At 43.9% G+C, this 27,221-nt stretch overlaps 2 protein-coding genes across 2 annotated transcripts in view; one reads left to right on the top strand and one right to left on the bottom strand.

Annotated features, from left to right (window-relative positions):
• The window catches only part of TRIP4 (thyroid hormone receptor interactor 4), a 624,053-nt gene that overhangs the window by 365,795 nt on the left and 231,037 nt on the right, over window positions 1–27,221 (bottom strand). The window lies entirely within an intron of this gene.
• On the top strand, window positions 1,086–26,369 carry LOC144826398 (uncharacterized). The gene is made up of 5 exons (XM_078684714.1): window positions 1,086–1,256; window positions 25,785–25,871; window positions 25,954–26,010; window positions 26,115–26,171; window positions 26,278–26,369. Exons 1-5 carry the CDS (start codon window positions 1,086–1,088, stop codon window positions 26,314–26,316), a joined length of 411 nt encoding a protein of 136 aa, XP_078540840.1. The 3' UTR covers window positions 26,317–26,369.

Here is a 27,221-nt window from a genome sequence, read left to right as displayed (position 1 = left end):
TCGAGAGAACTAGCTTCCTCAGCTGTGAGATCTGAGTACCTGACGAGGACTATCTCCGACCACAACCCACTGTTGGTTGATTTCCGGTGGCTTCAGGGCACCCCCTGTGTGCCGACCTGGAAGCTGCGCCCCGAGCTGCTGGAAGATCTGGTGTTCCGCAGCGACCTAGAAGACAAGATCACTGGATATTTTGGGGTGAACGAGGGCACGACTGGAGAGTGGGCTACGGAATGGGACGCCTTTAAAATTGTGGTTAGGGGCTATTGCATAACGCAGAGAGTTGGGGTGCGTCGGGTCATCCTGGAGTATCTGGCTAAGGCTGATCGAACACTCCGTGAACTGGAAGTTATCTGCCCCGGCCGTCCGGAGCTCCAACAACAGACCTTAGCAGCAAGGGAGGCGGTGGCCGTGGAGGTCGAACGGCTGCGAAGCTATGACCACAAGGCTTACTTGACTAGGTCGCTTGCTGAGGGTGACAAATCGGGAGCGCTACTGGCTTGGCTCGCCAACCCGACGAGACGCACCTCGCCCACTGTGGCCATGCGCACTGCGGAGGGCAAGGAGGTCTATACTCAACCCGAGATCCTTGACTGCTTTTGGCGTTACTATAAGATGCTATATCGCAGTAGGCTGCCGCCAGACACTACTCTGACTGACGTTTTCCTGCGCGATCTGCCGATCCCCACCCTGGAGCCTGCACAGGCGAAGGACTTGGGGCGAGATGTGGAGCTAGGGGAGATCCGTAGCGCCATAAAAAAGACGGCGCGCAATAAAACACCGGGCCTTGACGGACTCCCAGTGGAGTTTTACTCCACCTACATAGAACTCCTGGCCCCCAAGCTCTTGGTGGTTTACAAAGAAGCGAAGACCCTGGGGCGCTTACCTGGCTCGATGCGAGAGGCCCTGGTGATACCCCTGCTCAAACCCGATCGAGAAGGCGGTGAGCCTGCATCCTACAGCCGCTATCAATGCTCACAGTCGATTACAAGATCTTGAGCAGCATTTTGGCCGCACGACTGCTGGATCACATGGGCTCTCTAGTACATGTCGACCAGGCGGGCTTCATTGCCAAGCGTAATACCACAATGAACATCCGTAGTTTGGTTCGCCTGTTGGAGGGAGATCACGCTGATGCTCCTGATCTCATGATCCTCTCGATTGACCTAGAAAAGGCCTTCGACAGCTTGGAATGGATCCACCTCCGCAAGGTCCTTGAGCGGTTTGGCCTGGGAGAGGGGTTCCTGCGATGGACCGCGGTATTATATGCCTCGGCGGGTGGCTAGGGTTAAGTCGGGTCTGCTGATTTCTCAGCGCTACCCCGTGGAACGGGGCACGAGACAGGGCTGCTCCCTGTCCCCGCTGTTATTCGCCCTTGCAGTGGAACCGCTGGCTATATCGATCCGCACGGGGGCCCATTATAGGGGATTGCAGTCCGTGTCAGGACACCAGTATATTTCCCTATATGCTGACGACCTACTGCTTTTCCTCGAGGACGCTGGGACGGCCCTAGCCGGGGCTGATGCAGTGCTCACAGCTTTCGGAGAGGTGTCAGGGCTACGTGTAAACTGGGCTAAAACTTGCCTGTTCCCAGTCCGCAGAGATGAACCTCAGCCGGACACTCCCAGGGCGATCAGATGGGAGCCTGTTTGTTTTAAGTATCTGGGGGTGCACGTTTATCATCACCCTGCTGACACCCTCGAGGGCAACATCTCCAGAAGCGTCCGGGCGTTAAAAGGTAGCATGTCCTTTTGGTCCACCCTACCCCTTTCGGTGGCGGGACGAGTTGCGCTGCTGAAGATGGTGGCGCTCCCCCGACTTTTATACTACTTCAGGACATTTCCGATCTGGATCCCTCGATCTAGCTTTCGGTACCTAGACTCTTTGATCGTGGCGTTCCTATGGGGCTCGGGCCGCCGCAGAGTTGCGCTCAAGACCCTGCTGAGACCGAAGGTTGGAGGGTTGGCGGTACCCGACTTCGAAACGTACTATTTGGCTGCCCAACTGCAGACTTATACCCAGGAGGTGGCGCGGGAGTTTCGTGGCCCAGAAGAGACACGGGGTTGTGGCATACCCAGACATGTCTTGTCATATATCGCACTGCAACAGAGGCTTGATTCGAAGGACCTCACCCAGGAGGAACGCACCATACGGTCGTGCTGGAACCGAGTGCACCGCAGGCTGGGAGGGTCACGGCCCTATGCCCCGGAGATCCCGCTGGGGATGCTCACTGCATTACCGCATGGCGGTGACTGGTCGCGGCTGAGAGTTTGGGAGGAGGTGGGTATACAGCTCCTGGGAGACCTCTATGAGGACGGGACGCTACTGCCTTTTCAGGCACTTCTGGACCGCTTTGACATTCCCCGGGGCGATTTTTTGCTCCACGCGGCGGTCACGAGGGCACTCCAGGCGCACTGGAAAACTGGTCAGGAGGAACCACAGTTGTCAGCGACGTGTCAGTACGTCATGATGTATGCGGGGGCGGTTAAGGCAGTATCATGCCTGTATTCCAGGATGATCAATGAGAGATTGACCCCCCTAGAGGTGCTCAAGACCCGTTGGGAAACTGACATAGGGAAGGATATCCCGGAGACCACGTGGGCCCAGCTGATGCGTCGAGCCTGGAAGGGCACGCGTGGTGCTCGAATCCAGCTGGTCCACTTCTATATATTGCATCGAGCCTATTTGACCCCGGAGAAACTACAGAAATATTTAGTCTCGGAGACGGCAGCCTGCCCTAGATGCAGGACGCTTGGAGCGGACCTCATTCACATGTTATGGTCCTGCTCCGCGCTGACCTCCTACTGGTTGTTTGTAGGAGACACGCTTTCCGAGGTAACTGGAAGATCCCTGCAGATTGATGCGGCGGTGGGAATTCTACACTGGTTCCCACATACCCCCAAAAATAAAATTTCTAGTAAGTTTATCGATTTAGGGTTGCTCCTGGCTAAGCGGGAAATAACCAGACATTGGAAGGCGCGGGTTGGTCCAACGGGCACTAAATGGCGCAATGAACTTCTCAAGTGGGCAGGGAGCGAGAGCACGTTGCGATACCAGCTGGCGAGGCGGCGACAGGACGAGCGAGCTCTAGAGGCAGCGCAGGCTTGGGAGACGTTGGTGCAGGCCCTGCGCGACCATGACACGCATACTGACTCTGATAGTGTTGCTGAGGAACTGCCTAGACCCCAGTAGCATAAAATTGGTGAGATATTCCCAATAGAAAGGACACTGTCTCTTAACACATGCTCTTTGACCGTATACTAAATTACCGATGGCGGGTTGGGAGGGGGGAGGTGGAAAGAGGGAAGGGGAGCGCCGTTCGCTTCCGCCAAGTACCGGAGAACTATACCATTGGGGACTTAGGACCTAATCCTCTGGGGGGGTAAGACTGTTTGGGAGGGGAAGGGAGTTTCTTTGGGTTGTTTGGAAAAGCAGAAGGGACCTATTCATTTTCACCTGTTTTACACTGATGGAACGCGGAGCTATCCACTAAGGATCCGATGCAAATGCCGCCCGACCTCCGGGTTGTGGGCTGAATGGCCGTGTATGGATATTTTAATACTGCCAGCGAATTTGTTATGTACCATCGAGCAGGTGCCTACTGTGTGATTATATTTGTTTCCTGCAATAAAAATATATTTAAAAAAAAATAATAATAATTAGTCTTGTGAGAACAATGTTTAAATTCCACACAGGTTAAAGTGGTACCCTGGGAGGAATTATTCTTTTGAGACCTTCCATAAATGCTTTGATGGCAGGTACCCTGAATAGTGATAAGTGTTGTCTATTTGTAAGAAGGCTGCTATGGCAGCGAGGTGTAACCTAATAGACGTGTATGCTAGATTACACCTTTGAAGATGTAGTAGGTAACATATGATGTGCTGAATAGACACATCTAAAGGATTGATGGTGTTGTTGTTACAGTATATTACAAATCGTTTCCACTTGGCTGCATAGCAGGCTCTCGTAGTGGGGCGTCTATCCTCTTTGATAATGTTCATACAGTCAGGGGGAAGGTTAAGGTAACCAAATTCTAAGACTTCAGGAGCCAGATGCTGTGTTGAGCTGTGCTGTGTCTGGGTGTCTGATCTCTCCATGGTTCTGTGTTAAGAGGCGTGGGGAGAGGTGTACTTTTTGGTGCTGGACTACTGATAGTTCCAACAACGTTGTGTACCATGGTTGTCTGGCCCATGTTGGAGCAACTAGGATGAGTGTCAATGAGTATTGCTGCAGTTTGCGCACCACCAGTGGAATGAGTGGGAGAGGCGGAAAAGCGTACGCAAATCTGCCTGACCAATTCATCCATATCGCATTGCCTTTGGACAATGGTGTGGATATCTGGCGGCGAAGCTGGGGCATTTTGTGTTGTGATATGTGGCGAAGAGATCTTGCTCTGGTTCCCCCCCACATTTGGAACAAGCATTTGCAATGCAATAGGTCTCGCATTCACGCGAGTTTGAGCTATTGGTATTGTAAATGACAATGCCTTTTATTTTATGTTTTACAAACCAAAACATAGATAAAAGTCATTGTCATTTACAATGCCAATAGCTCAAACTCACGTGAATGCGAGACCTATTGCACTGCAAATGCTTGTTTTTAGAGCGCTGTGCTTTTCACAAGCGCTACTGCCTACATGTTAACAGTACTCCACATATAAGGTCCCAAAGGTGAGACCTATTGGCTATGCCAATGCTTGTACTGCATATGCTTGCAATAAGAAATCAAAAAATATGCAGCCATCGCACAAGCTTGTCATGCCATACTGTTTGAATGCTGAACTGCAATAATATCGTTCAGCCAGACTCTTCAAAGACAGAAGTAATGATGAATTATTATTGTATGGGGGACTCGACCGAGCTTATTGGCCATGTGTTATGCTTTGAAACTATCCTTGTGAAAGAATACTACAGGAGCCACTCAAAAGCAAGTGAAACTATATCCACTTACATGATGTGGAAGACTAACCTAACCGCCTATTCAGTGGAGCCTTCTCATTTAAAGTTCAGCAGAGAGAGATAGTATACAGTTCTCTTTCCAGTTATATGTAAAATGCTCTGTTGCCCTGTAGCTGGGTCTGCGCTATATAAATACTACAAATAAATAAATATTAAAAAGACATTGCTTTGTCTCTTTCAGGTCGGTGTCAAACAATTAGCAAACCTCTATATAACGGAACCAATGCTAATGATCACAACGAAAAAGATTTAGATTTTGTTTTATCTCAAATAGGCTAATTACATTAAAAACACACACAAAGCAGCACAGGTACAAAATGAGGGACAAATCCATGCGTCTTTCTTATGAAGAACAAAGTATTGGTTTCTTGGTAGCATATGCATCTCAAAGATTTATGGCCAACTGCAAATGGTTGTTAATGTATGACCTCATCTAGGAGTTTGTGAGTTCTGCAAATAAAATATTTCATAATTGCCAGCACAGGTGAAAAAAAAATCGCATTATCTTGCATTCAACACCTTCAGGATTGATGACTCTTTGCTACTGACGTCCATCTGCAGCCGTGGCAACAGCACAGTGTTTCTGCCCAGTATGTATTATGTTTGTATGTTTCCACATACCAAGCAATGACTGCTCTTGGTTTGAAAAAACCTAAAACGATCTTAAAGTTGGCTGCGCGCGCACACTAGCACTTGAACACTGCTCCACTCTTAGTTAGCAGGCACACATTCTGAGGCGCCACAATAAAGATGCAACCCTCCGTCGTTTTTGAATAAGCTGAACATGTCTGAGGGCTTTCACACCGGTTCTTATTTAGGAATGTCATTAGAAAGAGACCTTTCAAGAGAGGAGTCTGCTGAACTCGGCGATGACAGCAGCCGATAGCATTTCAATGACGGAACAGAATGCTCTGCACACTGTCCTTACAAATCACACAAACCAGACCATTTGCTTACATAGCACATTTACCTCTCTAAGCCACACTCAAACAAGCCTATGTGGAGCTGGCGCTGGGGTGCCTCGAGCTGCTGCAGCGGACCCTGGTGTCTTTAATCCACCTCGTGTTCCAGTGAGGGTGCAGCACACGTCACGAAGAGCTGACACTGCTTTTCTAGCACTTGTCCGACCTGTCCCTTCACCTCATCGTCCACAATAAACACCTAGGTGGCAGGAAGACTGACGAAGGGCACCCGGCGCGGGTCAGTCATCTCTGTTTGCAGCCTCCCGACTTTGCTATAATGCTCGCATTGTAATGACAGGGGAAAGTGAAAGCGCGGCATGCGCACGTTGTAGGCACGCCGTGAGCGTGCACATCGCTGTACGGGCCCAAGCTCAAAGACGCGCTGTGAGAGTGCACATTGGCTGTCCGCCCACGCTGCGTAATGGTGATGCGACGTGATTGAGAAGCCTAGCCACAAACTGGGACTTGTCAGGGGATGACTGCTGCACCACCATGCCAAAAAGGTGAGGCAGAGGTGGCTGTGAGTCGGCTGTGGAGATTGTGAAGCTGCCGGCTGCCAACAGAGCAACGACTGAGGTAGGGCCCAACCAGGAGCGTAAGGACAGGGTTTTTAAAAGCGGCTATACAGAATATAGCGTGCGTGTGTCTGTGTGCGTGTGTCGGCAGGGGGGGCTGGGTGTGTGTGTGTGTGTGTGTGTGTGTGTGTGTGTGTGTGTGTGTGTGCGCGCGCGCGCACGCGCCGGCCGTAACTGCATGCGAGCCAAGCGGAAGCAGGGGCTGTGTGTGCGCGTCAGAGAAGTGCGTCCACCGACCCAAATCGGCGCGTGCACCGGTCTGTCTCCCTCGGGAGGCAAAACAACAACAATAATAGGTCTCGCTGGCGAGCCCTAAAAACGGTTAAAGAACTTGCGGATGAAGTTCCCACTTGTGAATCTGTTGTGTCTGACGACTTAACAGATCTGCTATGTTGTTCTGGACTCCTGGAACGTGTTGGGCTAGGAGAATTTTTTTTTGAAGAATAGCCCATCTCCACATGCTCTGTGCTAATTGAGAGAGCTGTAGGGAGTGTATCCCGCCTTATTTCTGTATTTAGTACATTGATGTCATGTTGTCGGTGCGAACTAGGACAGCTTTGCCTGATATTTGTTTTTGGAATGATTTTAATGCCAGAAATATGGCTAGTAACTCTAGGTGATTGATGTGGAGTAATTTTTGATGAGGTGTCCATTTGCCCTGCATGGTATGGTGTAATAGATGAGCTCCCCAGCCGGAGAGCGATGTGCCCACTGTTAGCATAATCTGTGGAACCGGCTCTATGGTCGACCTTTGGAAAGGTTTTGGGTGTTCCACCACTGCAGAGAGCGATGCGTGCAGCCATCTACCAACACCTGATCTGTCAGCGGACCTTGAGCTAGGTTCCACTGACGTGCTGAACATTCCTGTAGGGGACGCATCTGGAGTCTTGCGTGAGGTACTATAAATATGCCAGAGGCCATCATCCCTATCAACTGCATGAATACTCGAGCTGGAAGCGAGTGTTGGGGCTAGAATTTTGTTATAAGACTTTGTATGCTTGCTATCCTGGGTGGAGTGGGATATGCAAGCGCTTTTGAGGTGTCTATTGTGGCACCAAGATACTGTTGTATGTGGGATGGTTATAGGTGAGACTTTGTGTGGTTTATGGTAAACCTTAAGTTGTGAGGTAGTTGGATTGTGGCGTGTGTGTGATTTACACACTGGTGGTATGACTTGGCTTTTATTTATGGAAGACATGAACATGTTGTCATCTTAGGTAAGCTGCAACTACTGCCAGACATTTTGTGAAGACTCTGGGTGCGGTGGTGACTCCGAATGGGAGTACCTTGAATTGGTAATACTGACCGTCCACTTCAAACCTCAGATATTTCCTGTGAGCGGTGTGAATAGGAATATGAAAGTAGGCGTCCTTGAAATCCAGGGTGGCAAGGAAATCGCCTTGTGTGAGAAGAGGAAGTACCTGTTGAAGTGTGACCATGTGAAAACGTTCTGATTGTATATAACCTTTATTGTATCTAAAGGTTTAGGGGTCTGAGGTCCAAGATGGGTCTCAGGGTTCCGTCCTTCTTTGAAATGAGGAAGTACAGGGGGTAAACCCCTGTGTTTTGTTGATGCAGGGAAACTGGTTCCACTGCATGATTTTTGTAGGAGGGAAAGCACCTCTGGCTTTAGGAGAGATAAATATTCTGTTGACATTGGGTGCTGCCTGGGTGGTATGTTTGGGGGGTAGAGGTGAGTTCTATGTTATGTTATGTTATGTTAATAATTTATTTATTAAGCGCACGTACGCCCGTAGGCTTCATGGCGCTATCGGAGGGGAAAAATAACACAGAATCATACTCTAAAGGTAAGCCTGTTTAAAAAGCCACGTTTTAAGAGAGTGTCTGAAGGTAAGGAGATCTGGACTCAGCCTTACAGGCAGTGGAAAAGAATTCCAAAAGGTGGCTGCAAGATGGTGAAAGCAGCAGCCACCAAAACGTTTTTTCTTAAAAGTCGGGACGACTAAAAGTGCTTTATGAGCAGAGCGGAGATTTAGTGAGGGGTTATACCTAGAAACAAGGTTTTTGATAAATTTTGGGCCTGTATTTTGTAGGGTTTTAAAGGTAATGCATCCTATTTTAAACGCAATCCTCTGCACCACAGGTAGCCAGTGTAGTCGTTCCAGGCCAGGTCTTATAGACTGCCATTTCGCTTGTTTTAGAATAAGCCTGGCAGCTTGGTTTTGGACTAGTTGGAGTCTTTTTAACAGGCCTGCTGGAAGTCCCAAATAGAGGCTGTTAGAAAAATCCAGTCAGGACAGAACGAGGGCAATAATAACCTGGATAAGTGCAGATTGAGTTAGGAATTGGGCTATTTTCTTTATTTTCTTAAGTTGAAAGAAACTAGCGGAGACTACTGTGCCAACTTGTCCTTTCAATGAAAGTGTGACCCCCAAACCTTTAACCGAGGGAGATTTAGTGGGTGGGACCCCCGTGCTAGGTGGCCAAAAACATGGGCTCCAGCTTAATTCACTTTTCCCAGGCAAGATCAATTCCGTCTTGCCTGGGTTAAGTTTCAGATGGTTAAGGTTCATCCACCTCTGTATGTGTGTCATGGTATTCTGGAATTCTATCACAAAGTCTACAGTATTAAGGGGAAAGACAAGTTGGAGATCATCCGCATAATTATAGATGGTGACTTTGGCGTTCCTTAAGGAGTGTAGTAGTGGGCGAAGATAAAGATTAAATAATAAAGGTGATAATGATGATTATCTATTTGGGTTGCACACCTGTTTGTGATAGTTCATTGATTCTGTTTTGTCCTCTTGACCTTAATGTCGCGTGCACACAGGAAACGTGCTCAGCCCACATTGCACGTGTAAAACTGAACAACATTGTATTGGGACTACTTTAGCCCCAAAACTGATGGCACTGCTTTCTTCGAAAGTGCTATTACAGCATAAGTTTATCCAATTGCTTGCTTTTTATTTCAGTTTTAACTCCTTTATTCTCCATGGATCATCCACTGTCCCTTTTAAAGATATTCAGCTCCGCCAGCAAGGAACGCTCCTTGCTGGCGGAGCTGAATATCTTTAAAAGGGACAGTGGAGAATAAATGATGCATAGGGTAAAAGAGAAATTGGCCTGTAATTTGTTGGATCATATGGGTCTGCTCCTAACTTTTTAATCAGTGGAATAAGCAAGGCATTCTTAAAGCTGCTGGGCACCTTGCCCTGTAAAAGTGATTCATTGAACAGCGAAAGAACGCCCTGTGGAATAGCCAACCCCACCTCTCTGAAAATGTACGGAGGACAAATATCATCAGGTGATCCGGACTTGACACGTACAAGAAGTTTGGACAAGGTTTTTATGTCGATGGGAGGAAAGGTATCTAATATGACAGGATTATGATAGATATCCTCCAAAGGGACAGGGGCAGGGAGATTAAGTATGCTCTGTTTTATAGTAGTGATTTTATCTATAAAAAATGTATTCAGAGAGTCACAGAGCTCTTGTGTAGGAGTAACCGAGGGGGTTGTTCTGTCACTATTACAAAGATCGTTTACTATATTGAACACATCTTTTGTTTTGTTCTGTGAATTCAAACTTTTTTCTGAGAAATAATCAGTTTTCTGTTTTAAAATAGATTTTTGATAATTCTTACGGGCCAGACAGTAAATCGCTTTGTCTTGTGGTAGGTACCTAGTCCTCCACTTCCTTTCTTTTTGACGAACTTCAAGTTTTAAAGTCTTAAATTGTGAGGAAAAACATTTATGTGCGTCATTAGGGCGTGAGCGGGGGAAATTCACACAAGGTACATGAGTATCAGCTGCCAGTTGGATCCAGTGTGAAAAGATCTCCTCACTGACATCGATATCTTTAGTCATTGAGGGCAGGGTAGTGGCCAAGGTGTCCAAAAAAGCCGGTGTGTTAATACCCTTCCATTTCCTAATTTTTACACCCGCCCGGATTGGCTGTTTCGTGCCTCCATCGATAGTAAGTGTAAAATGTATGAAGAAATGGTCAGACCATATACAGGGAGTTATGGAAGGAGTGGATAGAGACAGATTATAGGTCCAAATTTGATCTAGGCTATGGCCTTTCTCGTGGGTGGGGAAGTGAATGTGTTGGGTTAGATTCAAATCCGAGAGTAGGTCCTTAAATTCTGCTGCCTGGGAGTCCACCTCGATGTCATCGAACCAGAGGTTGAAGTCCCCAATTAAAACAGTTTTAGAATAATTTGTTACAAGAGAGGCCATTTGTTCGGCCAGTGATGCAGAAAAGGTAGGCAGAAAAGGTAGGCATGGATTGAGGGGGTCGATAGATCAAGACTAATAGTAGTGCTCCACTGTCAGTATCAGTCTTAAAAACAATATTGTCTGTGCTAGTCAGGACGAGAGAGGGGAGTGTTATAAATTTATGAGTGTTGTGGATAATGGCAGCCACTCCTCCGCCCTTTTTGCCAGCGGATCGGTTGGAGGTTAAACTGTAATAATCAGATGGGAGATAAGCCAAGATATCTGGCAGCGAGTCCTGGGTGAGCCAGGTCTCAGTAAAAACACAATATCAGGTTTCTCAGATGTCAGTAATAAAAATATATCTACTTGGTGTTTGGCCATGGAGCGCGCATTCAGATAAATGCAGCGGAGTTTAATCTGTGGTTTTAAAGATACCGGATTAACAGTGTGTAAGCATTGGTTGGGGGTGGGATTTGAGGCGGTATATTTAATTTTTGAGATGCCGTATAGAGAGGTACGTTTTAATACGTGCAGGGGTAAGGCAGGGCAAAGGTGTTCAGGGGGTCTCAAAGTGAGTAGATCTTTAAGGGAATAGGTACGTGTTTGGCCATTAGGTATGGCCCCTGGCCCCGGCTGGCCCGGCTAGTTCTAGCCAATAACCGGATTGAATGATTTGTCTCACCCACCTGTCCGTAGTGATGTTGTTCCAGACGGGTAGGAATTTTATCAGTCTTCCCCCGACCGGAGTGGAATGGTCTGGGGAGAGTGGAGGGAAGTCATTGGTTGGGGGTGGAGGCGGAGCGAGTATTGTTGGTTTTGCCTCTACCCATGTTATTATTACCTCTGTAGCCTCCTCTGTGATCACTTCTGGTAAACTATGTCTGGGTGGGACTTTTGTAGGATGTGGAGGGGTTGTCTGGAGGTACCTCGATAAGAGGAGCGACAAAATGAATGTCTGGGAGCTTACGAGCGCAAGGCTCACATTGATTTAGCCACGTCGGTGTCTTTTTCCATCTTTTCTAGAGATGAATCCACGGCAGGGCCAAACAAATGCTCCTGGTCAAACGGTTGGTTGAGTGTGGTAGTTTGTACTTCTGGTTTAAACCCTGAAATGCGTAGCCATGCGTGTCTACGTAAAAGGACACTTGTGTTGCTGGCTCGGGAGGCGGTGTCTGCAGCATCCAGAGCGCAACGAATGGAGGTGTTTGTTATAAGTTTACCCTCCTGTATGAGATCATTGGCTTTTGTCTTGTATTTGTCTGGAAGGTGCTGTAATAGGGTCTCTAACTCATCATAGTGTGCCCTATTGTATCTAGCCAGCAAAGCTTGCGTGTTGGCGATTCGCCATATGTTGGCTGCTTGTGACGCGGTTTGCTTACCAGAAGCATCCAACAGTTTTGACTCCTTATCGGGAGGCAGAGCATCGGCTGACGTTTGGGAGTTGCCACTCTTTCTGGCATTGGAGACCACTAAGGAGTCCAATGGTATCTGTCCTTTGATATAAGGAGGGTCAGTTGGGGCAGATTTGTATTTCTTCTCTATCCTGGGGTTAATCACCCTAGCTTTACAGGATCTTTGAACACCTCAGGTGCGTGTTTAATTACCCCTGTCAGCATAGGGAGAATTGAAGAGGACCTTTGGGATGTATCAAATGTGTCCATTGGAAAATCTTCTTCTACAGGGTCAGGGTGTAGATTTACCCTGTGGTATTGCGCAGCCCTGTGAATGAGCTGAGGGAAACCCATAGTGTCCTCTGAAGGGGAAGGTCTAGAGGGATAGATATCATCTTGTGGCATATCAGGGACATCTGGTGTGCCATAATTGTCTCATGGGTCGTCTGGGGTATAAGGCTGACCAGGATCTCCTAATGATTTGTTGTCTGCACCCTCCCCCCGACCCCAGAGGTGTCATCATCATCCTGAGGTGGAGAAGATGGTGAGGGTAGTGGAGAGGGAGTAGGGGAGTGGTGTGGAGGGTGAGGGGGAGGTGGAGAAAGAATTCTGAGAGGAGATGTGGCAATGTCTCTCTTCTTAGGTGGAGATGGAGCCGGTAGAGGCATGTCCATTGGTCTTTTTCTTGGAGCTAAGAGCTAGTTGTCCTGTCTTTGGGTCTTTTAGAAGAGTTTTTTGGGTTGGGTCTGCTCGAAAAAGCTCTTATTGTTAGGTTGTTCTTTCTGTGCTAATTTTTTCGGTTCCGAATGCTTGCGTGGCACCGAATCTGGAACTGATTTATTATCTTTAGGCATGGAATCGTGAGGTTTCTTGAGTTCGGAAGGAGCCTGTGGAACCGGTTGTTTTTTCGATTCAGAGGGTTTTTCGGTTCCGAAGGTTGAGTGTTTGCGGAGTTCGGAAGCGGCTTTTTGCTCGGTTCCGATAATTTTTTCAGAGACAAGGGGTCGGTGCCAGTAGGTTTCGGTGCCAATTGCGCGGATGTGGAGCTAATGGTCGGCACGGAGGGGGACGACAGTTTCTTTTTGGGTGCTGGGGATTGTGTTTTGGCACAGACGGTATGACTCGATCCCGAGTGGCCTGAAGGCTTAATTGTCAACTTCTTTGTCGGGCCCGAAGGCGGGACGTGGGAAGTCTTGTCCCGGTGTGCACCTAGGCCCAAAGGTGAAGGTGTTACGAACCTTTTGTGGGGGTGGGTGGAGGGAGGGGGTCGGGGTCGACGTCACTGCTTATGACCCGCTGCCCCGGAGTGATGTCCTCGATGTCAGAGTCGGGGGCTATGGAGCCGCTGACAAGGCCTTTTTCGACCCTCTCCTGCTCATCGACGCCCTCCTGGAAGATGTTGTGGGGAACGGATGTCGACGATCGAGCCATGCTTCTTCGAGCTCGACGATCCCGAATAGTTTTCTTGGAGCGGAAAGAGGCACAAGCTGGACAGTCTCTGGCCTCGTGCTCCAGCGAAAGGCAGAGGTTACACACCTCATGAAGATCTGTGTGTGGAAACTTGGATCCACATTGAGGACACTTTTTAAAAGAAGTCCTTTCCATGAGCTAGGTCTAATGGCGTAGGTAGGCCCGAAGGCCTGCGTCAACGACCGGAATCGAAGACTTCGAGCTTGTAGAGATGCGTGTCGAATAGGGAACGCGATCGAAACAATACCGGAGAAAAGGGTGAAGGATTGCGTGTCGAAAGTTGGATCGGTAACAGTACTGAACTGGAGAATGATAAACACATCCAAGCCCGATGGCGTAAAAAAACAATCTTATGATGGAGTCGATGCCCATGCTCACTATTGTCCAAAGGAGAAGTCACCCATCTCGTGACTTCCAAAGACTTTTCCAATACAAGTGCAAACATCCGGGCCCAACACCAGATGGCGATCTATGCACAGTGTGTGATCTGCAGCTCATATGCCTCGAACATAGTATAATTTGAGAAACTAGGCTATCCTTATTAATTAATCGAGCAAAGGTTCGGTGAGCTTTAACAAGATATGGTTCATTAAGTGGAAGTGCCTTCCAATTCTAGTCAATTTTATTGGCTTCAAGCCAAAAATCACACATATGTATTCTAAAATACAATTTAAAAGTATTTTTATAGCGCGTAGGAGACCATTTGATAATTAAATCCGCACACACGGGATTCTAATTTGCATTTGCTTACTAGTATTGTCAGGTGGAAGCATGCTTACTTTACATACTAAATGTATTCTGAAGGTGACACCTTTGAATGCCTATTCATAAAGTGACAAATGTCCTGCCATTTGCATGGCTATACATCAAGATCCAGAAGAGTAAGATGTGGGACTCTATTCCCTGCTGAATTAATGTTGTTGTTCTTTAACCCATCTGTTTGCAATGCATCGTAATGTGGGAATAAAATGGACTATTAAGAACACTGTATAAATAGTTTGACTTGCCTACTTTTCAATTGAAACGTGGTTTCGAAAAATATGCTCTGTTGGTTTTATTAAATGTAGAAATATAAGTGGGAAAATGACATTACACTAAATATAAATGAAAGTGGAAGGAGGAATCTAACACACCACGTCTGGCACCGGTATTTAATTTCGCTACTCAGTGTACCACATTGTTTACCAATTATGGTTTGTGCTTAGAAACAAAGACTAAGGTTTATTAACAAACTTTTGATGTGAAATGGACACGAGAGAAACAGATACTCATCTCGTGGCCGAATTGCAGTGTAAAACTTGAATCCTGGCTTTCCCGCTTTCCGAAACTCTGTGATCCTAGGCAAATATTTTATTTCTCCGAGACTATTTTTTCTTCACTATCACATTTAAGAATGCCTATAAATACATGTTCAGGATGTACACTAAAACCTCTTGCTTTTTGTTTAATAGACTATAATATTGGTCTGTCTGCAATAAAAATGTACATCACATATACAGGGCACATACAACGGCTGACTTGCCTCTTAGTTCTATAATTGCATTGTCAGGAGGGCAGGTGGGGTGGGGCAGGAAAATTTAAGTGATTGTTTAAAAACCAGTGATCAAAGTGAGTGGGATCTGCAGGGCATGGATATGTCCATACTTACTTTTATTTAAGTAAAACAGTAGCTCTACTTTTTGTGAAAAATAAACCATCCTAACCAATAGAATACATCCATCTGTCCGATGGTTTAATAATACACTTTATTTAGACCAGAAAAAATGTGAAAGCCTGGAAAGACACTGGAGAAAAAAACTATTAAGTAGAAGCTAAAATTAACTATAAATTGGCGCATAAGGAATATCATGCCCTTTATAGAAAGGCAAACGCCGCATGTTATTCAGAGAAATTCTCAGGTCCCAGGATTGTTCAGAAATTTTATTTGAAGTTGTCAAGGAGTTGGCAGAACCAAGTAAACGGTCCTCTGTTGCTTTCCTGTCTCAGCTCCAGTGCTCAGAACTAGCACAATTCTTTATTAACAAAGTCACTATGAGAACCAGAAGTCCAGGGCCATTGAGGAGAAATTAGATACCACTCCTCATCATTCCTCTACACAAATTTCACCCCCACCCTCGGATACACTTCAGCCTGCCCAAGAGATGGACGCCTGGCCTCTGATGGAATATGAGGGATTCCTGTCCATTCTACGGACTATTAAACATGGATCTCACTTGGACCCACTCCCTTGGACCACCTATACGGAAACTAATCACCTGCTCTACCCGTCTTAATCAGGGTTCAGAAGGAGTCATAGCACGGAGTCTGCCTTATTAGGGGTCACGGAACACTTAAAACATCGGCTGGACGAGGGGAATACTGTAGCTTTGATATTGCTAGACTTGACTGCAGCGTTTGACATGGTGTGCCATCCCATTCTGCTGGATAGACGGACATCTATTGGTCTGAAGGGCACCGCTCTTTAATGAATAGTCTGTTTCTTAAAAACAAGGTCTTTCCAAGTATTCTCAGCAGAGCCTCGGTCAGAGACACAGACTCTCATTTCACGAGTTCCCCAGGGTTCTGCATTAAGTCCCTTCTTATTTAACCTTTAGAGGTGTGGTCTCACACTGTATTCATATGCTGATCACACCCAAATCGTTTTCTCATTGACTTCCCATCAGAAACATTACGCTGTGTCAATCAACTATGGTCTCAAGCAGATTGCCGCATGGATGGACGGCAATCTGCTCAAATTGAACGGGGATAAAACTGAGGTTTTGTTCATGGGGAAAAAATCCCCAAATATGGGGTCTAAAATTTTGGCCAGCTTCCTGAGGCTCTGTTCCCAGCCCCTCTCTAAAAGTAAAAAGCGTGGGTGTTTGGCTAGATGAAGATCTGTCTATGCATCCCCAAGCAGCCATAGTTGCATCGACCTCCTTCGCAGTCATAAAGTGGGTAAAAATAATGTGTTGGATTATTCCTCATCTAGCTATGAGGGTGCTAATTCAGGCTCTCATTCTTTCTAGGTTGGATTATGGTAATGTTATTTACCGGGGCGGAAAAGGCAGCTATCCGTCGACTACAGGTGGTACAGAATGCTGCGGCTAGGCTTCTCACCTGCTCTTCAAGAAGGACCGCGGCCTCCCCTATTTTGAGGGAATTACATTGGTTATGATCGAAAAAAGAATACATTTTAAAACCCATGGCTATATGTTTAAAGCCAAGACTGGGCTTGGCCCTGAAGTTATTCAAGGGTTAGTCTCCTTGTATATTTCCTCACGTAATTTGAGATCTGCAGACCAGGAACAATGTTGTGTACCAATAATACATAAGGACCGTTCAGGCAGACGCTCTTTCTCATATCAAGAACCAAAACTAGGGAATGCCTTACCTCAGTATATGAGGACCTGTACCTCCTTACTGCAGTTCCGCAAACTCTTAAAAACATGGCTCTTTTAATGGTAGTGTCTTCAGTAATGCCACAGTAGTGCTTAGCACCAGGGAAACCCAAGGGTAGCTGTGTGCTTTAAAAATGGCAAAAAATAATCCCAGGTTGGTTAATTCCAAGAGTTGAAGTGCTTCAGCTCAAGTGTAAAGCAGGTAGCCTCCCGTGCTGTGAAAATGAGGGAGGGTCAGACAGCTAAATAAGCCTTCTTTTAAGTGTGCCTGCTTCCTAAAAGAAATGTAAATGTGTGTAACTGGTCAACCTCTAAAGAATGCTTGGTAGCTGGTATTAGCTGGTATTAGCTTTAATTAACAGAATCACTTGAAGTCTGATGACACAGATTTATTGTTTTTGAGTGATACTGCAAGGGAGTTGCCACCTGAGCTGCCTAGTGTGTGCTTTTAAAACACAGTTCTAAAACAAATTGCACTACATACAGTCAGGATATTATTAAAATCTATATTCTTGAAGCACTTTTTTTATCTTAAACCTTTTTGCACATTTTAGAGTACCCTATCTTATATTGTGTTCAATGCAAGTTTAAAATAATGGCTAGCATATTCACATTGCTTTCTGTCACAGACTGGCCTTCTAGCACTAACCACACACAAGTCACTATTCTCCACTATACCAACCAGGTTTTAATTCTGTAGACTTTTGGTTACACACACAGACCTCTGAAGTGCATTAACTAATAGAGGTTTCATAATGTATGATAGTGCGTTTCGCACTGATTAACATAACTTGCACTTATTTTTTATTTAAGCTGTGCTTTATTTTATACATAGTTTCCTAAAGGTGTTTTTTTAGCCGTGCTTTTCACCCTGCCTCCTCGCTCACTCACCCCACCACCCATTACAGTTCACATATTTGTTTTAAAGCACTTTGACCACTGTTAAAAACTATTTCTTTCAATAAATACTTCTCAATGCAGTGATATCAGCTGAAGTACGGAAACACATCCAGATGTTAAGGAACACACATTTTTAAAATTTTGAAGTCTCTTTATCATATTTTAACATGATGTTTCTTGCATGACTTACATGCCAAATATTTTCAGGGTTCGTGTACGTGTTGTTAGTTTGACCAGCTCTAGCCAACGCCAGCACAAGAAATCAGATCAAGAACATAAAAGAAAAATTACAAACACAATGAAGGGACCTGCAAAGCTATTCATAGCTGCCAGTATGCAACAAACCATAAAACATGTGTATCTGTCACACTTCCTTATCCAGCAAATTGCCACATACGCGTCCCATAACATCATAATCGCACCTTGGTGGTCATGTACAACAGGGAAACACTTCCCCATATATGCTAAAGCCAAGGACGTCTATACACCCACAACAGTATAGACTGCTATCCACGTGGATAAGTGCTTCAGCGCCCCACTATATCAAACCCAGACCCTAACAAAAAAGTGGGAGGAACTAACCAAGTTAAGCAGTATGCAAGTGACATCACTGTGCATGACACTGCATGTTGAATCCTAGGTAGTAAGATCACAAGAAGTGGCATCACGACCTATAACCTCACAGAAGTGACATCACAAGAAGTGACACCTGATCTTAAGAGCTCACACATACAGTAAGCAGATTTATAATGAGTACATTTGAGAGCATTACAAGATTTAACAAATAAAAGCTGATCCGTACTTAAGCCTGTGACCTGCGTTGCCTGTTTGAAGGAATTACCAGCCCAAATGTGAATGAAGTTTGGTCTCTGGCTAACTTCAGTAGACAAGCCACAAAGTGCCACATGTTGGTCATACTAAACTTGGCCCCAAGAACAAAGCACAGTTCATGCATTGCATTAAAAAAATGCAAGCAACTGCAATTGTGAATATCAAACCTATAAAATGTATTAACCTACTTAACACCACCATTATATACACTGACATTTTTAGTGCACTTAGACAATTATTACAAAATAAATGCAAGTTGCACACTTTTTTGCTACTCTGAGCATGGCAAATGACATTCCCTATAAAAAAGAATCAGTTATAACTAGATATTCTGCACATATATTAATTTAGACATTATGAGCCATGCTGTATTGCCACAGGATGTTTAATTATAACAAATGAGTAATTAGTGAGACTGTTTACATCACTGAATCCCTAAGATGTAGATTACTAAATCAGTTAAAACAATGCAATGCATCTAGCATTTTTATCTTTTGTTCTGATGTGTAGTAAGATGTACCTTCCTATAACGAGTATCATCCGCATAGTGATTAGATGTTACCATGTGACAATGGATTCCAAAGAGGCACAGGAGGGGCCATGATATCTATGAACATTAGTGAGGAAAGACACTCAATACTACAATAGTGTTGTATGCAATACTAAGATAGTGTTGTATGGGGGACATTATCAAGTTCACAGTGCTGAAACCTCTTTTGTAGTCATATCAAATAACTGGTAGTGTGTTTATTGCCCTCAAAACAGGTTGAAGTTTATCTAGAACCACATTTCCACCAGTGTCAATATAGTCTCTAAAACCTTCTGATGTGAGATTATAATTAAGAGAGAATCTCATACATAGGTCTATACACTAAAACTAAAAACACATACTCAAAATTACTCTTGTGTTCATTTGTTTGAGAGGCCTACTTAGAGGGTGTTTCTGCAACCATTAGTGTAGCCAGGGTCCCCAAGTACATGGACAGCCAGCACTTGCCGAGCCTACATAAGTTGCCTACGTATGCTCTGTGGGCACAACTCCTTCAACTTTAACCCCACACCTTTAAAAATGTCCTGGAAAAAGTAGCAAAATAATATAGGAAGAACATTTCTGCATCCGAGAATCAAGTGGTCGACATCAATAAAGAAAACTGATAAAACATTGGGGAATTTGTAAATCCCTAAAAGGTTTAAATATATAAAGTAAAATACTGAATAGGTGAGGAACTGATCCTTTAGCTGTTTGGCTTAAAAATGTACCATTGCAGAGACCCATGTGTACCATGCAAATTTATTTGAATCATAGCCACGCCACCTCAAACTTTCATCATTTTGGAACATTAATGCAATTTGAACTACCAAGTTGAATTAGGAACATCTAAAGTTATGAGGTAGGCACACCGACTGGTGTGAGACCCTGGTAGTGTAGCAAAAGAGTTTGAAACAGTTCTGCTCTCTTCAAGTACTGGAGCTCACGTGGCTGCTTATGCCAACACATGCACCCTAGTGTCATGGTGCAAGGCTGTCTGCCTTGTGGTCAAGATAGTTTTTGTGCAGAAAGGCATTCCTTTCTGCACAAAAACTATGTTTGAGGCGATTTCCTCTTTGTAGTTGTGCTGCATGATGGAGCACACAAACAAAGAGGAAATAACTAGCACAAATAAAGATTTTTCTTCTTGTTACAGCATTCTTAGGTAGGTGCACCATTTTGGCGCAAACTCATTTTTACAAGTCTTTGTAAATATGGGCTTGCTTTACAGTACATGGGTAGATGTACGGAAACACCGATGCACCACCTATGTAGGCCTAACTGCCACAAGGTAACGCAAGTCAGTGCCATGTGCTGCTTTGCATTATCTTTTTCAATCTTTGAAAATCTGGGCTCCAATTTATACTTTTGTTTTAGTCTGCCATAAAGAAATTGACAACAAGTAGAAAGGTGACAGCAAATATGTTCTGGTTTCATTGGTTGCAAATGCTGCATTTAAAAAAAAACTTTGTCTTAAGGCACCTGCTGCAGAGATCTTTGTGTGCCCAGTAAATCCTGGAGAATAATAATAATGGTAAGATAACTGTGGTGGTTAATGCCTTAGCATAGAGGGTTAATGTGTCTTCTGCAAAGCACATCATGTAACATGCAGAATGCAGAGTTGTATTTGATATAAACAGGTAAGTGGTGCTTGCTTTTGACACAGAGATCCTTTTATTACTTGAAGTTGATAAATTACAGTCCCTCTGATATAGCACAGTAAGCTATGAAGGGCGAAATGTGACTTCTACACCCTGGAACCCTAATTGTCTTATGCAACAATCATGTACATTGATTTACATATGTGAATAATTTATTGTCAACGTATAATATCACTGTATGATGCAAAGTGCTCTAACACCTTACAATGGGATGAGTAGCGCTATGAAAGAAATAAAAAGAAATTGTGGTATTTAATCTTTTCCATGCTCATGACGAGCTGAGCTCGTCATGAGGCACGGTGCTCCGGTGCTCATGACGAGCTCAGCTCGTCATGAGCCGTGGAACGCTCAGGTGCGGGGAGAATTCCCCTGCTGTGCCGAGCGTTCCACAGGAGCCGGTGCACCTGTGACGAGCTCAGCTCGTCATGAGCACAGGAGCGCCGTGCCTCATGACGAGCTGAGCTCGTCATGAGTATGCGGGTGCTGTGCGCGCCTCCTTCCCCCCCAGCACAGCGGGGGAATTACCCCCGCAGCGAAGGGGTTAAATTGTTATTTTTGTAAATATTTGTAAAGACCTACACAGCTCACATTCTAACAGTGCATGTGTACCTCTTATGTACAGGGATTGAACAAAATGAAAAGCTTGCCTCCAAATCCTAACGTCTCTTAAAGTGATACAGTGATAACAAGCGGTGTGCCTTTGTTTCCCCTTCATTGCACTGGCCTTTAGGTGTAAGGCTCCAAATAATTTCTAGCCAGGATCAAATTGGAACAAAAGGAGACCTGATGGCCCTTTAACCCTTTTAGTGAGGCTGTCGGTCCACGGCTGCACTCCCTCTCCAGTGCGTCTGTCGGGCATTGCCTAACACTGGGGAGGGCTTTGAAGCAGACTCCGGTGCTCGCACCGGAGGTTTCCTGAACTAATGTTTACGGGCGGGGGCCATAAGGAATCCCTTCCGCATCGGCCCCCGCCCGTTGCTACGCCCATCTGTGCCACTAATATGACTGCTGCAGATCATGCGGAGCCATGACACAATGCAAAGTTCTGCTTTTTCTGAATAATCTCTACAGGATCTTCTAAGGAATCGAGCGATCCGTTTTGCATTATTGGCTTTGTCTAGGAATACTCTTGTATTTCTAGGTGTGACCACTTTTTCCACATAATACAAAGATGTACTTCTCCCGAATAATTTGCTTACTCCACTGGAACTGTTCGACTAACCAAGCGGCCCACTAGGCACTGTAGACTCTGTCTTGAAGCATTCTTGCATGTGTTGGCTTACATGATTTCTCATTGAAGAGCCCAGTATGCCATGGTTTCTGGGGAACTTTATCCAGACGTCTTTTGCTCTGATGAGACCCGAAGACTAACTACAGGTCGAAACGCGACATCCTCTTGTTAAGTTGCTTTCAAAACATGTTATGATTTGGCCGGAGATACCATACATGTACAGAAAGGATATAAAATCCTATGCAACCTTGGGATTTGTTCAGAGTATATATATATATATATATATATATATATATATATATATATATATATATATATATATATATATATATATATATATATATATATATATATATATATATATATATATATATATATATATATATATATATATATATATATATATATATATATATATATATATATATATATATATATATATATATATATATATATATATATATATATATATATATATATATATATATATATATATGTCATGTGATCAAGGCTTTTCAGCCGAAACGTTATGGCGACAGCTGAATAAACGAAACTAACCAGCATCCAAGTGTGGTCCGTGTCTGTTTCCAGCGCGATCAGGTCAGAGGTGATTGTGGCAGGAGAACGGAGGTTTTTACATATATATATATATATATATATATATATATAATAAGACTCTGAATATATATTACAATAAATATATATGTATATACACACACCAACAAAACAGTCCTCTGTGGGGGGCGCTTCTTTGATGAGAATATTGTATATATATATATATATATATATATATATATATATATATATATATATATATATATATATATATATATATATATATATATATAGTGTGTGTGCACTAATTTGGATACATAATGAAATGTATATTGTCTTTATACTTAAAAGGTAAAAATCATTATCATACAAGATATTGTGCCCTGTACCCCTTCTCAATAACACTGATTATAATACAAGTGACACATTGAGTTTTCACACTTCCAAAGCAAAAGTGTCAGTGAATGAGTCCCACAAGACATTTGGTTTGTTTATTACTTTAAGGAACTTAGGCAGTATTCCCGAGCATGTTTGCCTTAGTTTCAAAGGTAGATATGCTCACTCAGTTCGAGGAATATAGGCCTCATACACCCCCAACTTACATTCACAAACTGGAAAAAGTTAAATTTAGCACAGTGAGTGCACTGAGGCGCATGAAAGACATGTTTTCTTGTGCTACAAGTAACTAGCGAAGGAAGGATTTAGTATAGGTTCACTAGGTATGTATATATGATTAATCCGTACTTTGCTGACGACAGAGACATGTATTGAAAGAAAAAGCTCAGACTAGGTGTGTTTTCACAGGGATATTGCATAGGTGGAATGCAGATAGTAAAGGTAGTACAGATACACATGCCATCACTTCATCTTCACCTACGGATTCAAGCCCATTGGCGCTGTACTCGCCGATACTGAATTGCCCCTTCAATCAACTAAGCAGATCACTCCAAACTATACAGAACGCAGCAGGCAGCTTCCTCCCTCAACATCTTAACACACAGCAACTCAAACATCTTCACTGACTCTCCATCCACAGCTCTTTTCAAACTTCTGTGAAATCCCCTTCAGAGCCTTACACAGCACTGGTCCAGCATACCTCAATACCTCTTCAGATTTCAGAAACCTTCCAGACACCTTTCCTCAGCAGACTGTATTCACACAAATTCAATGCATATGCAGCAGCTGAACAATGAGAAGTGACTACTCCTAATTGACTCCAAATGGGTGGAATGACCTGCCTCTCTAAACATATGCGCCATCTTTAAAATGTGTGCATTCCGCACAAAGCTTAACACTTGGATCTTCGACTAAGTTAATCCATGGATCAGGCTTGACTGCTTTTGCCTCAGACAAAATACGCTTTTGGGTGATAGCGCACTTTACAAAACAATCATAACATTACAAAAAAACTCTGCACACAAGACTACATGTATGAGTAAAATGTTAATGTTTTTCCTGCTTGCTATGTTCATCTTTTGTCAGTACTTAGTATATGTTCCGTTTACTGTATGATAAGTGCATTACAGTCACAGTCACAGCACGGCACATAACAGTGATCATGACTTATGCTATGTTCTTAATGACTACCCTGTGTGTCAAAAATGAATGGTCTTCGTAGTTTATGGCATGCTCTTTAGAGAACTTAGGCAGTATTCCCCAGCATGTTTACCTTAGTTTCAAAGGTAGATATGCTTACTCAGTTCGAGCAATGTAGGGCTCGGTAGGCATTCTTAGACAGCCCCAACTTTTATCCACATACTGGAAGAGTTGCATTTACAACAGTGACTGCACTAAAGACGCATGTAAGACATGTCTTCCTGAGTCTCATATGGTTGTCATGGGAGTCATTAGTAAAGGTACACCAGGCATGCGTTTGGTAATGTTCAGAATGGAGGCAGTTAAGTGACAGGTAGCAAAGATGTAGTCAAACTGTTTATTCATTTGTGAAAACTGTGGATGCACTAACCGTCAACATGTCTGGCTATATGTGTTTATAGAGTTTCATTTTTCGGGTGTTTGTGTGCAATTTTGTTGATGGCTGATTGAGAGGTTGTACTGAATAGGGATTCAATTATGTGGTGTATGATTGTGATGGGTCCTTGAATGGCGGCGGTATGTTGATGTGAATGCAGTGATCTGTGGGTTTGGAATGGAGGTATGAAAGTTTTGTGTGCGGTACACAATTGGCATGTGAACGAACCATAAAGTGATTGGTGCCTTGATGTAGCTTTCACCTTCAGCAGTCTTAGTTTCAATATTTACATACTTTGATAAGTATTAGTGCTCTGAAGCTAGCATTTCTGAAGGTGCTAAAACCAACCACTATAAGTTGTGGATTAACTTAAAAAACATGAGTACCAGATTTATATCTATGACAGTAAGGATACTCATGTGCCTTGGCGACAGAGTATGCTTACCATGAAGATAATGTTCTGGCCGCCCGGTATATATGCAGACGGACCATTGGTGTAACTGTGGGGAACTACTCCTCTGGCATGGTTGCACCCCTCCCATGTCCCACGGCATAAGGGCCACCAGCAACTGACCTCTACGTCCGTCCACCTAATTGAGATAATTATAATAATAAAGGAGTTTATAAAGTACATGGTTACGCCATCTCGGCGTGTCACCGCGCTGGGGTGAGAGAAATGTACAACAAAACAGAAATGCCAATACTGATGCTTTATTTAATGTCTTGTTTTATCAACCATAAGAAGTCACTTAAAAATGGGAGATGCTATTTAATAGCTGTTTTATTATACAAAAATGAAATTTAGAAGATACATTTATTTTGACTTTCAATATGTACTGTCAGAGGACAGAACAGTTTCTATACAAAGTGAAAGGAAGAATAAAGTAGTTGGACACAAAACAGGGCAATAAAATCAACCGTACATTCATCAGTCAATCATATCACAGTCGTACCACAAACATGCACACATTCATACTAAAAATACTAAACCTAGATGGGATAAAGAATAAACCAATAGGTTAAGTATTCGGTCTGCTGGCTGAATGAAAATGTAAGTATTTACAGTTATTTACACAATACATTAATTAATTTGTATTAGGATCCATTGAATTATAGTGACTGAACATGAAATCGGTGTATAAAAAAACCCGTATCGCAACCTTCGCTTACAACTTCCCCTTTTTTTCGCTTCAGCCTGATTCCAGGAAATCTTCCCAGCACCGATTGAATGACCGTGCAAGAAAAACGAATTCTCTCCAGAGTGCCCCACTTGAAAACCGGGTAAGAGGCTTTTCGTGTTTGCTTTTGAATAAACGCCCGCCCCCCATGCGGTCTAGTATTAATGAAGTGTTTCCGCTTACAGGACAGCCATCCCCCATTACAATTTACGATCAAGGACACAAGATCAATCATCCCACAGGTACCTGTTCTAAAACAATTGCATACTGTGTTAGTTGATATGGCATCCGAGAATACATATTCTTTCCTGTTTGTCTCTTTGTGTCTTTGGATTTATGTTTATAGGTGATTCACATTTTTCCACTTTTCGATCTGCTCCTTTTGGATACATGCTCCTTGTTGGTAAGCAGAGGTCATCTTGGGTGTTGTAGTGCTCGCATTGGTCCTGCCCTCTCTTCTCATTTAAAGAAAACTGTGTACATAGGTTCTTTCTTTCTTTCTTTTGCAGAGTAATCTGGCCCTGATGAGAATCCCTCCAAAATCCTAGGGATTTGAAACGCGTAGGCCTTCTTCTTTTCCAGCGTCTGCTCTCCTCTGTCCACTGCCTCAGTGTTGATCTGTTGCTACACTAGGTTTTACGATTTATACACCGATTCCATGTTCAGTCACTATAATTCAATGAATCCTAATACAAATTAATTAATGTATTGTGTAAATAACTGTAAATACTTACATTTTCATTCAGCCAGCAGACCGAATACTTAACCTATTGGTTTATTCTTTATCCCATCTAGGTTTAGTATTTTTAGTATGAATGTGTGCATGCTTGTGGTACGACTGTGATATGATTGACTGATGAATGTACGGTTGATTTTATTGCCCTGTTTTGTGTCCAACTACTTTATTCTTCCTTTCACTTTGTATAGAAACTGTTCTGTCCTCTGACAGTACATATTGAAAGTCAAAATTAATGTATCTTCTAAATTTCATTTTTGTATAATAAAACAGCTATTAAATAGCATCTCCCATTTTTTGATCAAGTGACTTCTTATGGTTGATAAAACAAGACATTAAATAAAGCATCAGTATTGGCATTTCTGTTTTGTTGTACAGTTGTTTAGGCTCAGCCTTACTGATTAGAGCTTACCCCAGTTGTTCTGCGGGGTGAGAGAAATAGCATTGGCCCGGCTCCAAGGCGCTCAACTAACTTAGCCAGAAAACAAGTGGGTTTTAAGCGCCTTCCTAAACCTAACTTCTTCAGAAGTCTCCATCCAGAGATTTAGAGGGAGTTTATTCCAATTCTGAGCTGCCAAGAACTGGAAGGATCTACCTCCCCATTCTGGCCTTCTTCACCTTGGGCACTATCAACAGGGCAGTCCCACTAGATCTCAGGGACCTTCCAGGCACATAGCTGGTGACACGGTCCTTCAAATACGAGGGGCCCGTGTCCTG

This window comes from Lissotriton helveticus, chromosome 3_2 (assembly GCF_964261635.1).
Source record: "Lissotriton helveticus chromosome 3_2, aLisHel1.1, whole genome shotgun sequence".
NCBI classification, from domain to species: Eukaryota; Metazoa; Chordata; class Amphibia; order Caudata; family Salamandridae; genus Lissotriton; species Lissotriton helveticus.
The sequence above is the reverse complement of the archived record's forward strand: the minus strand, read 5'-3'. Positions and strand labels throughout refer to the sequence as shown.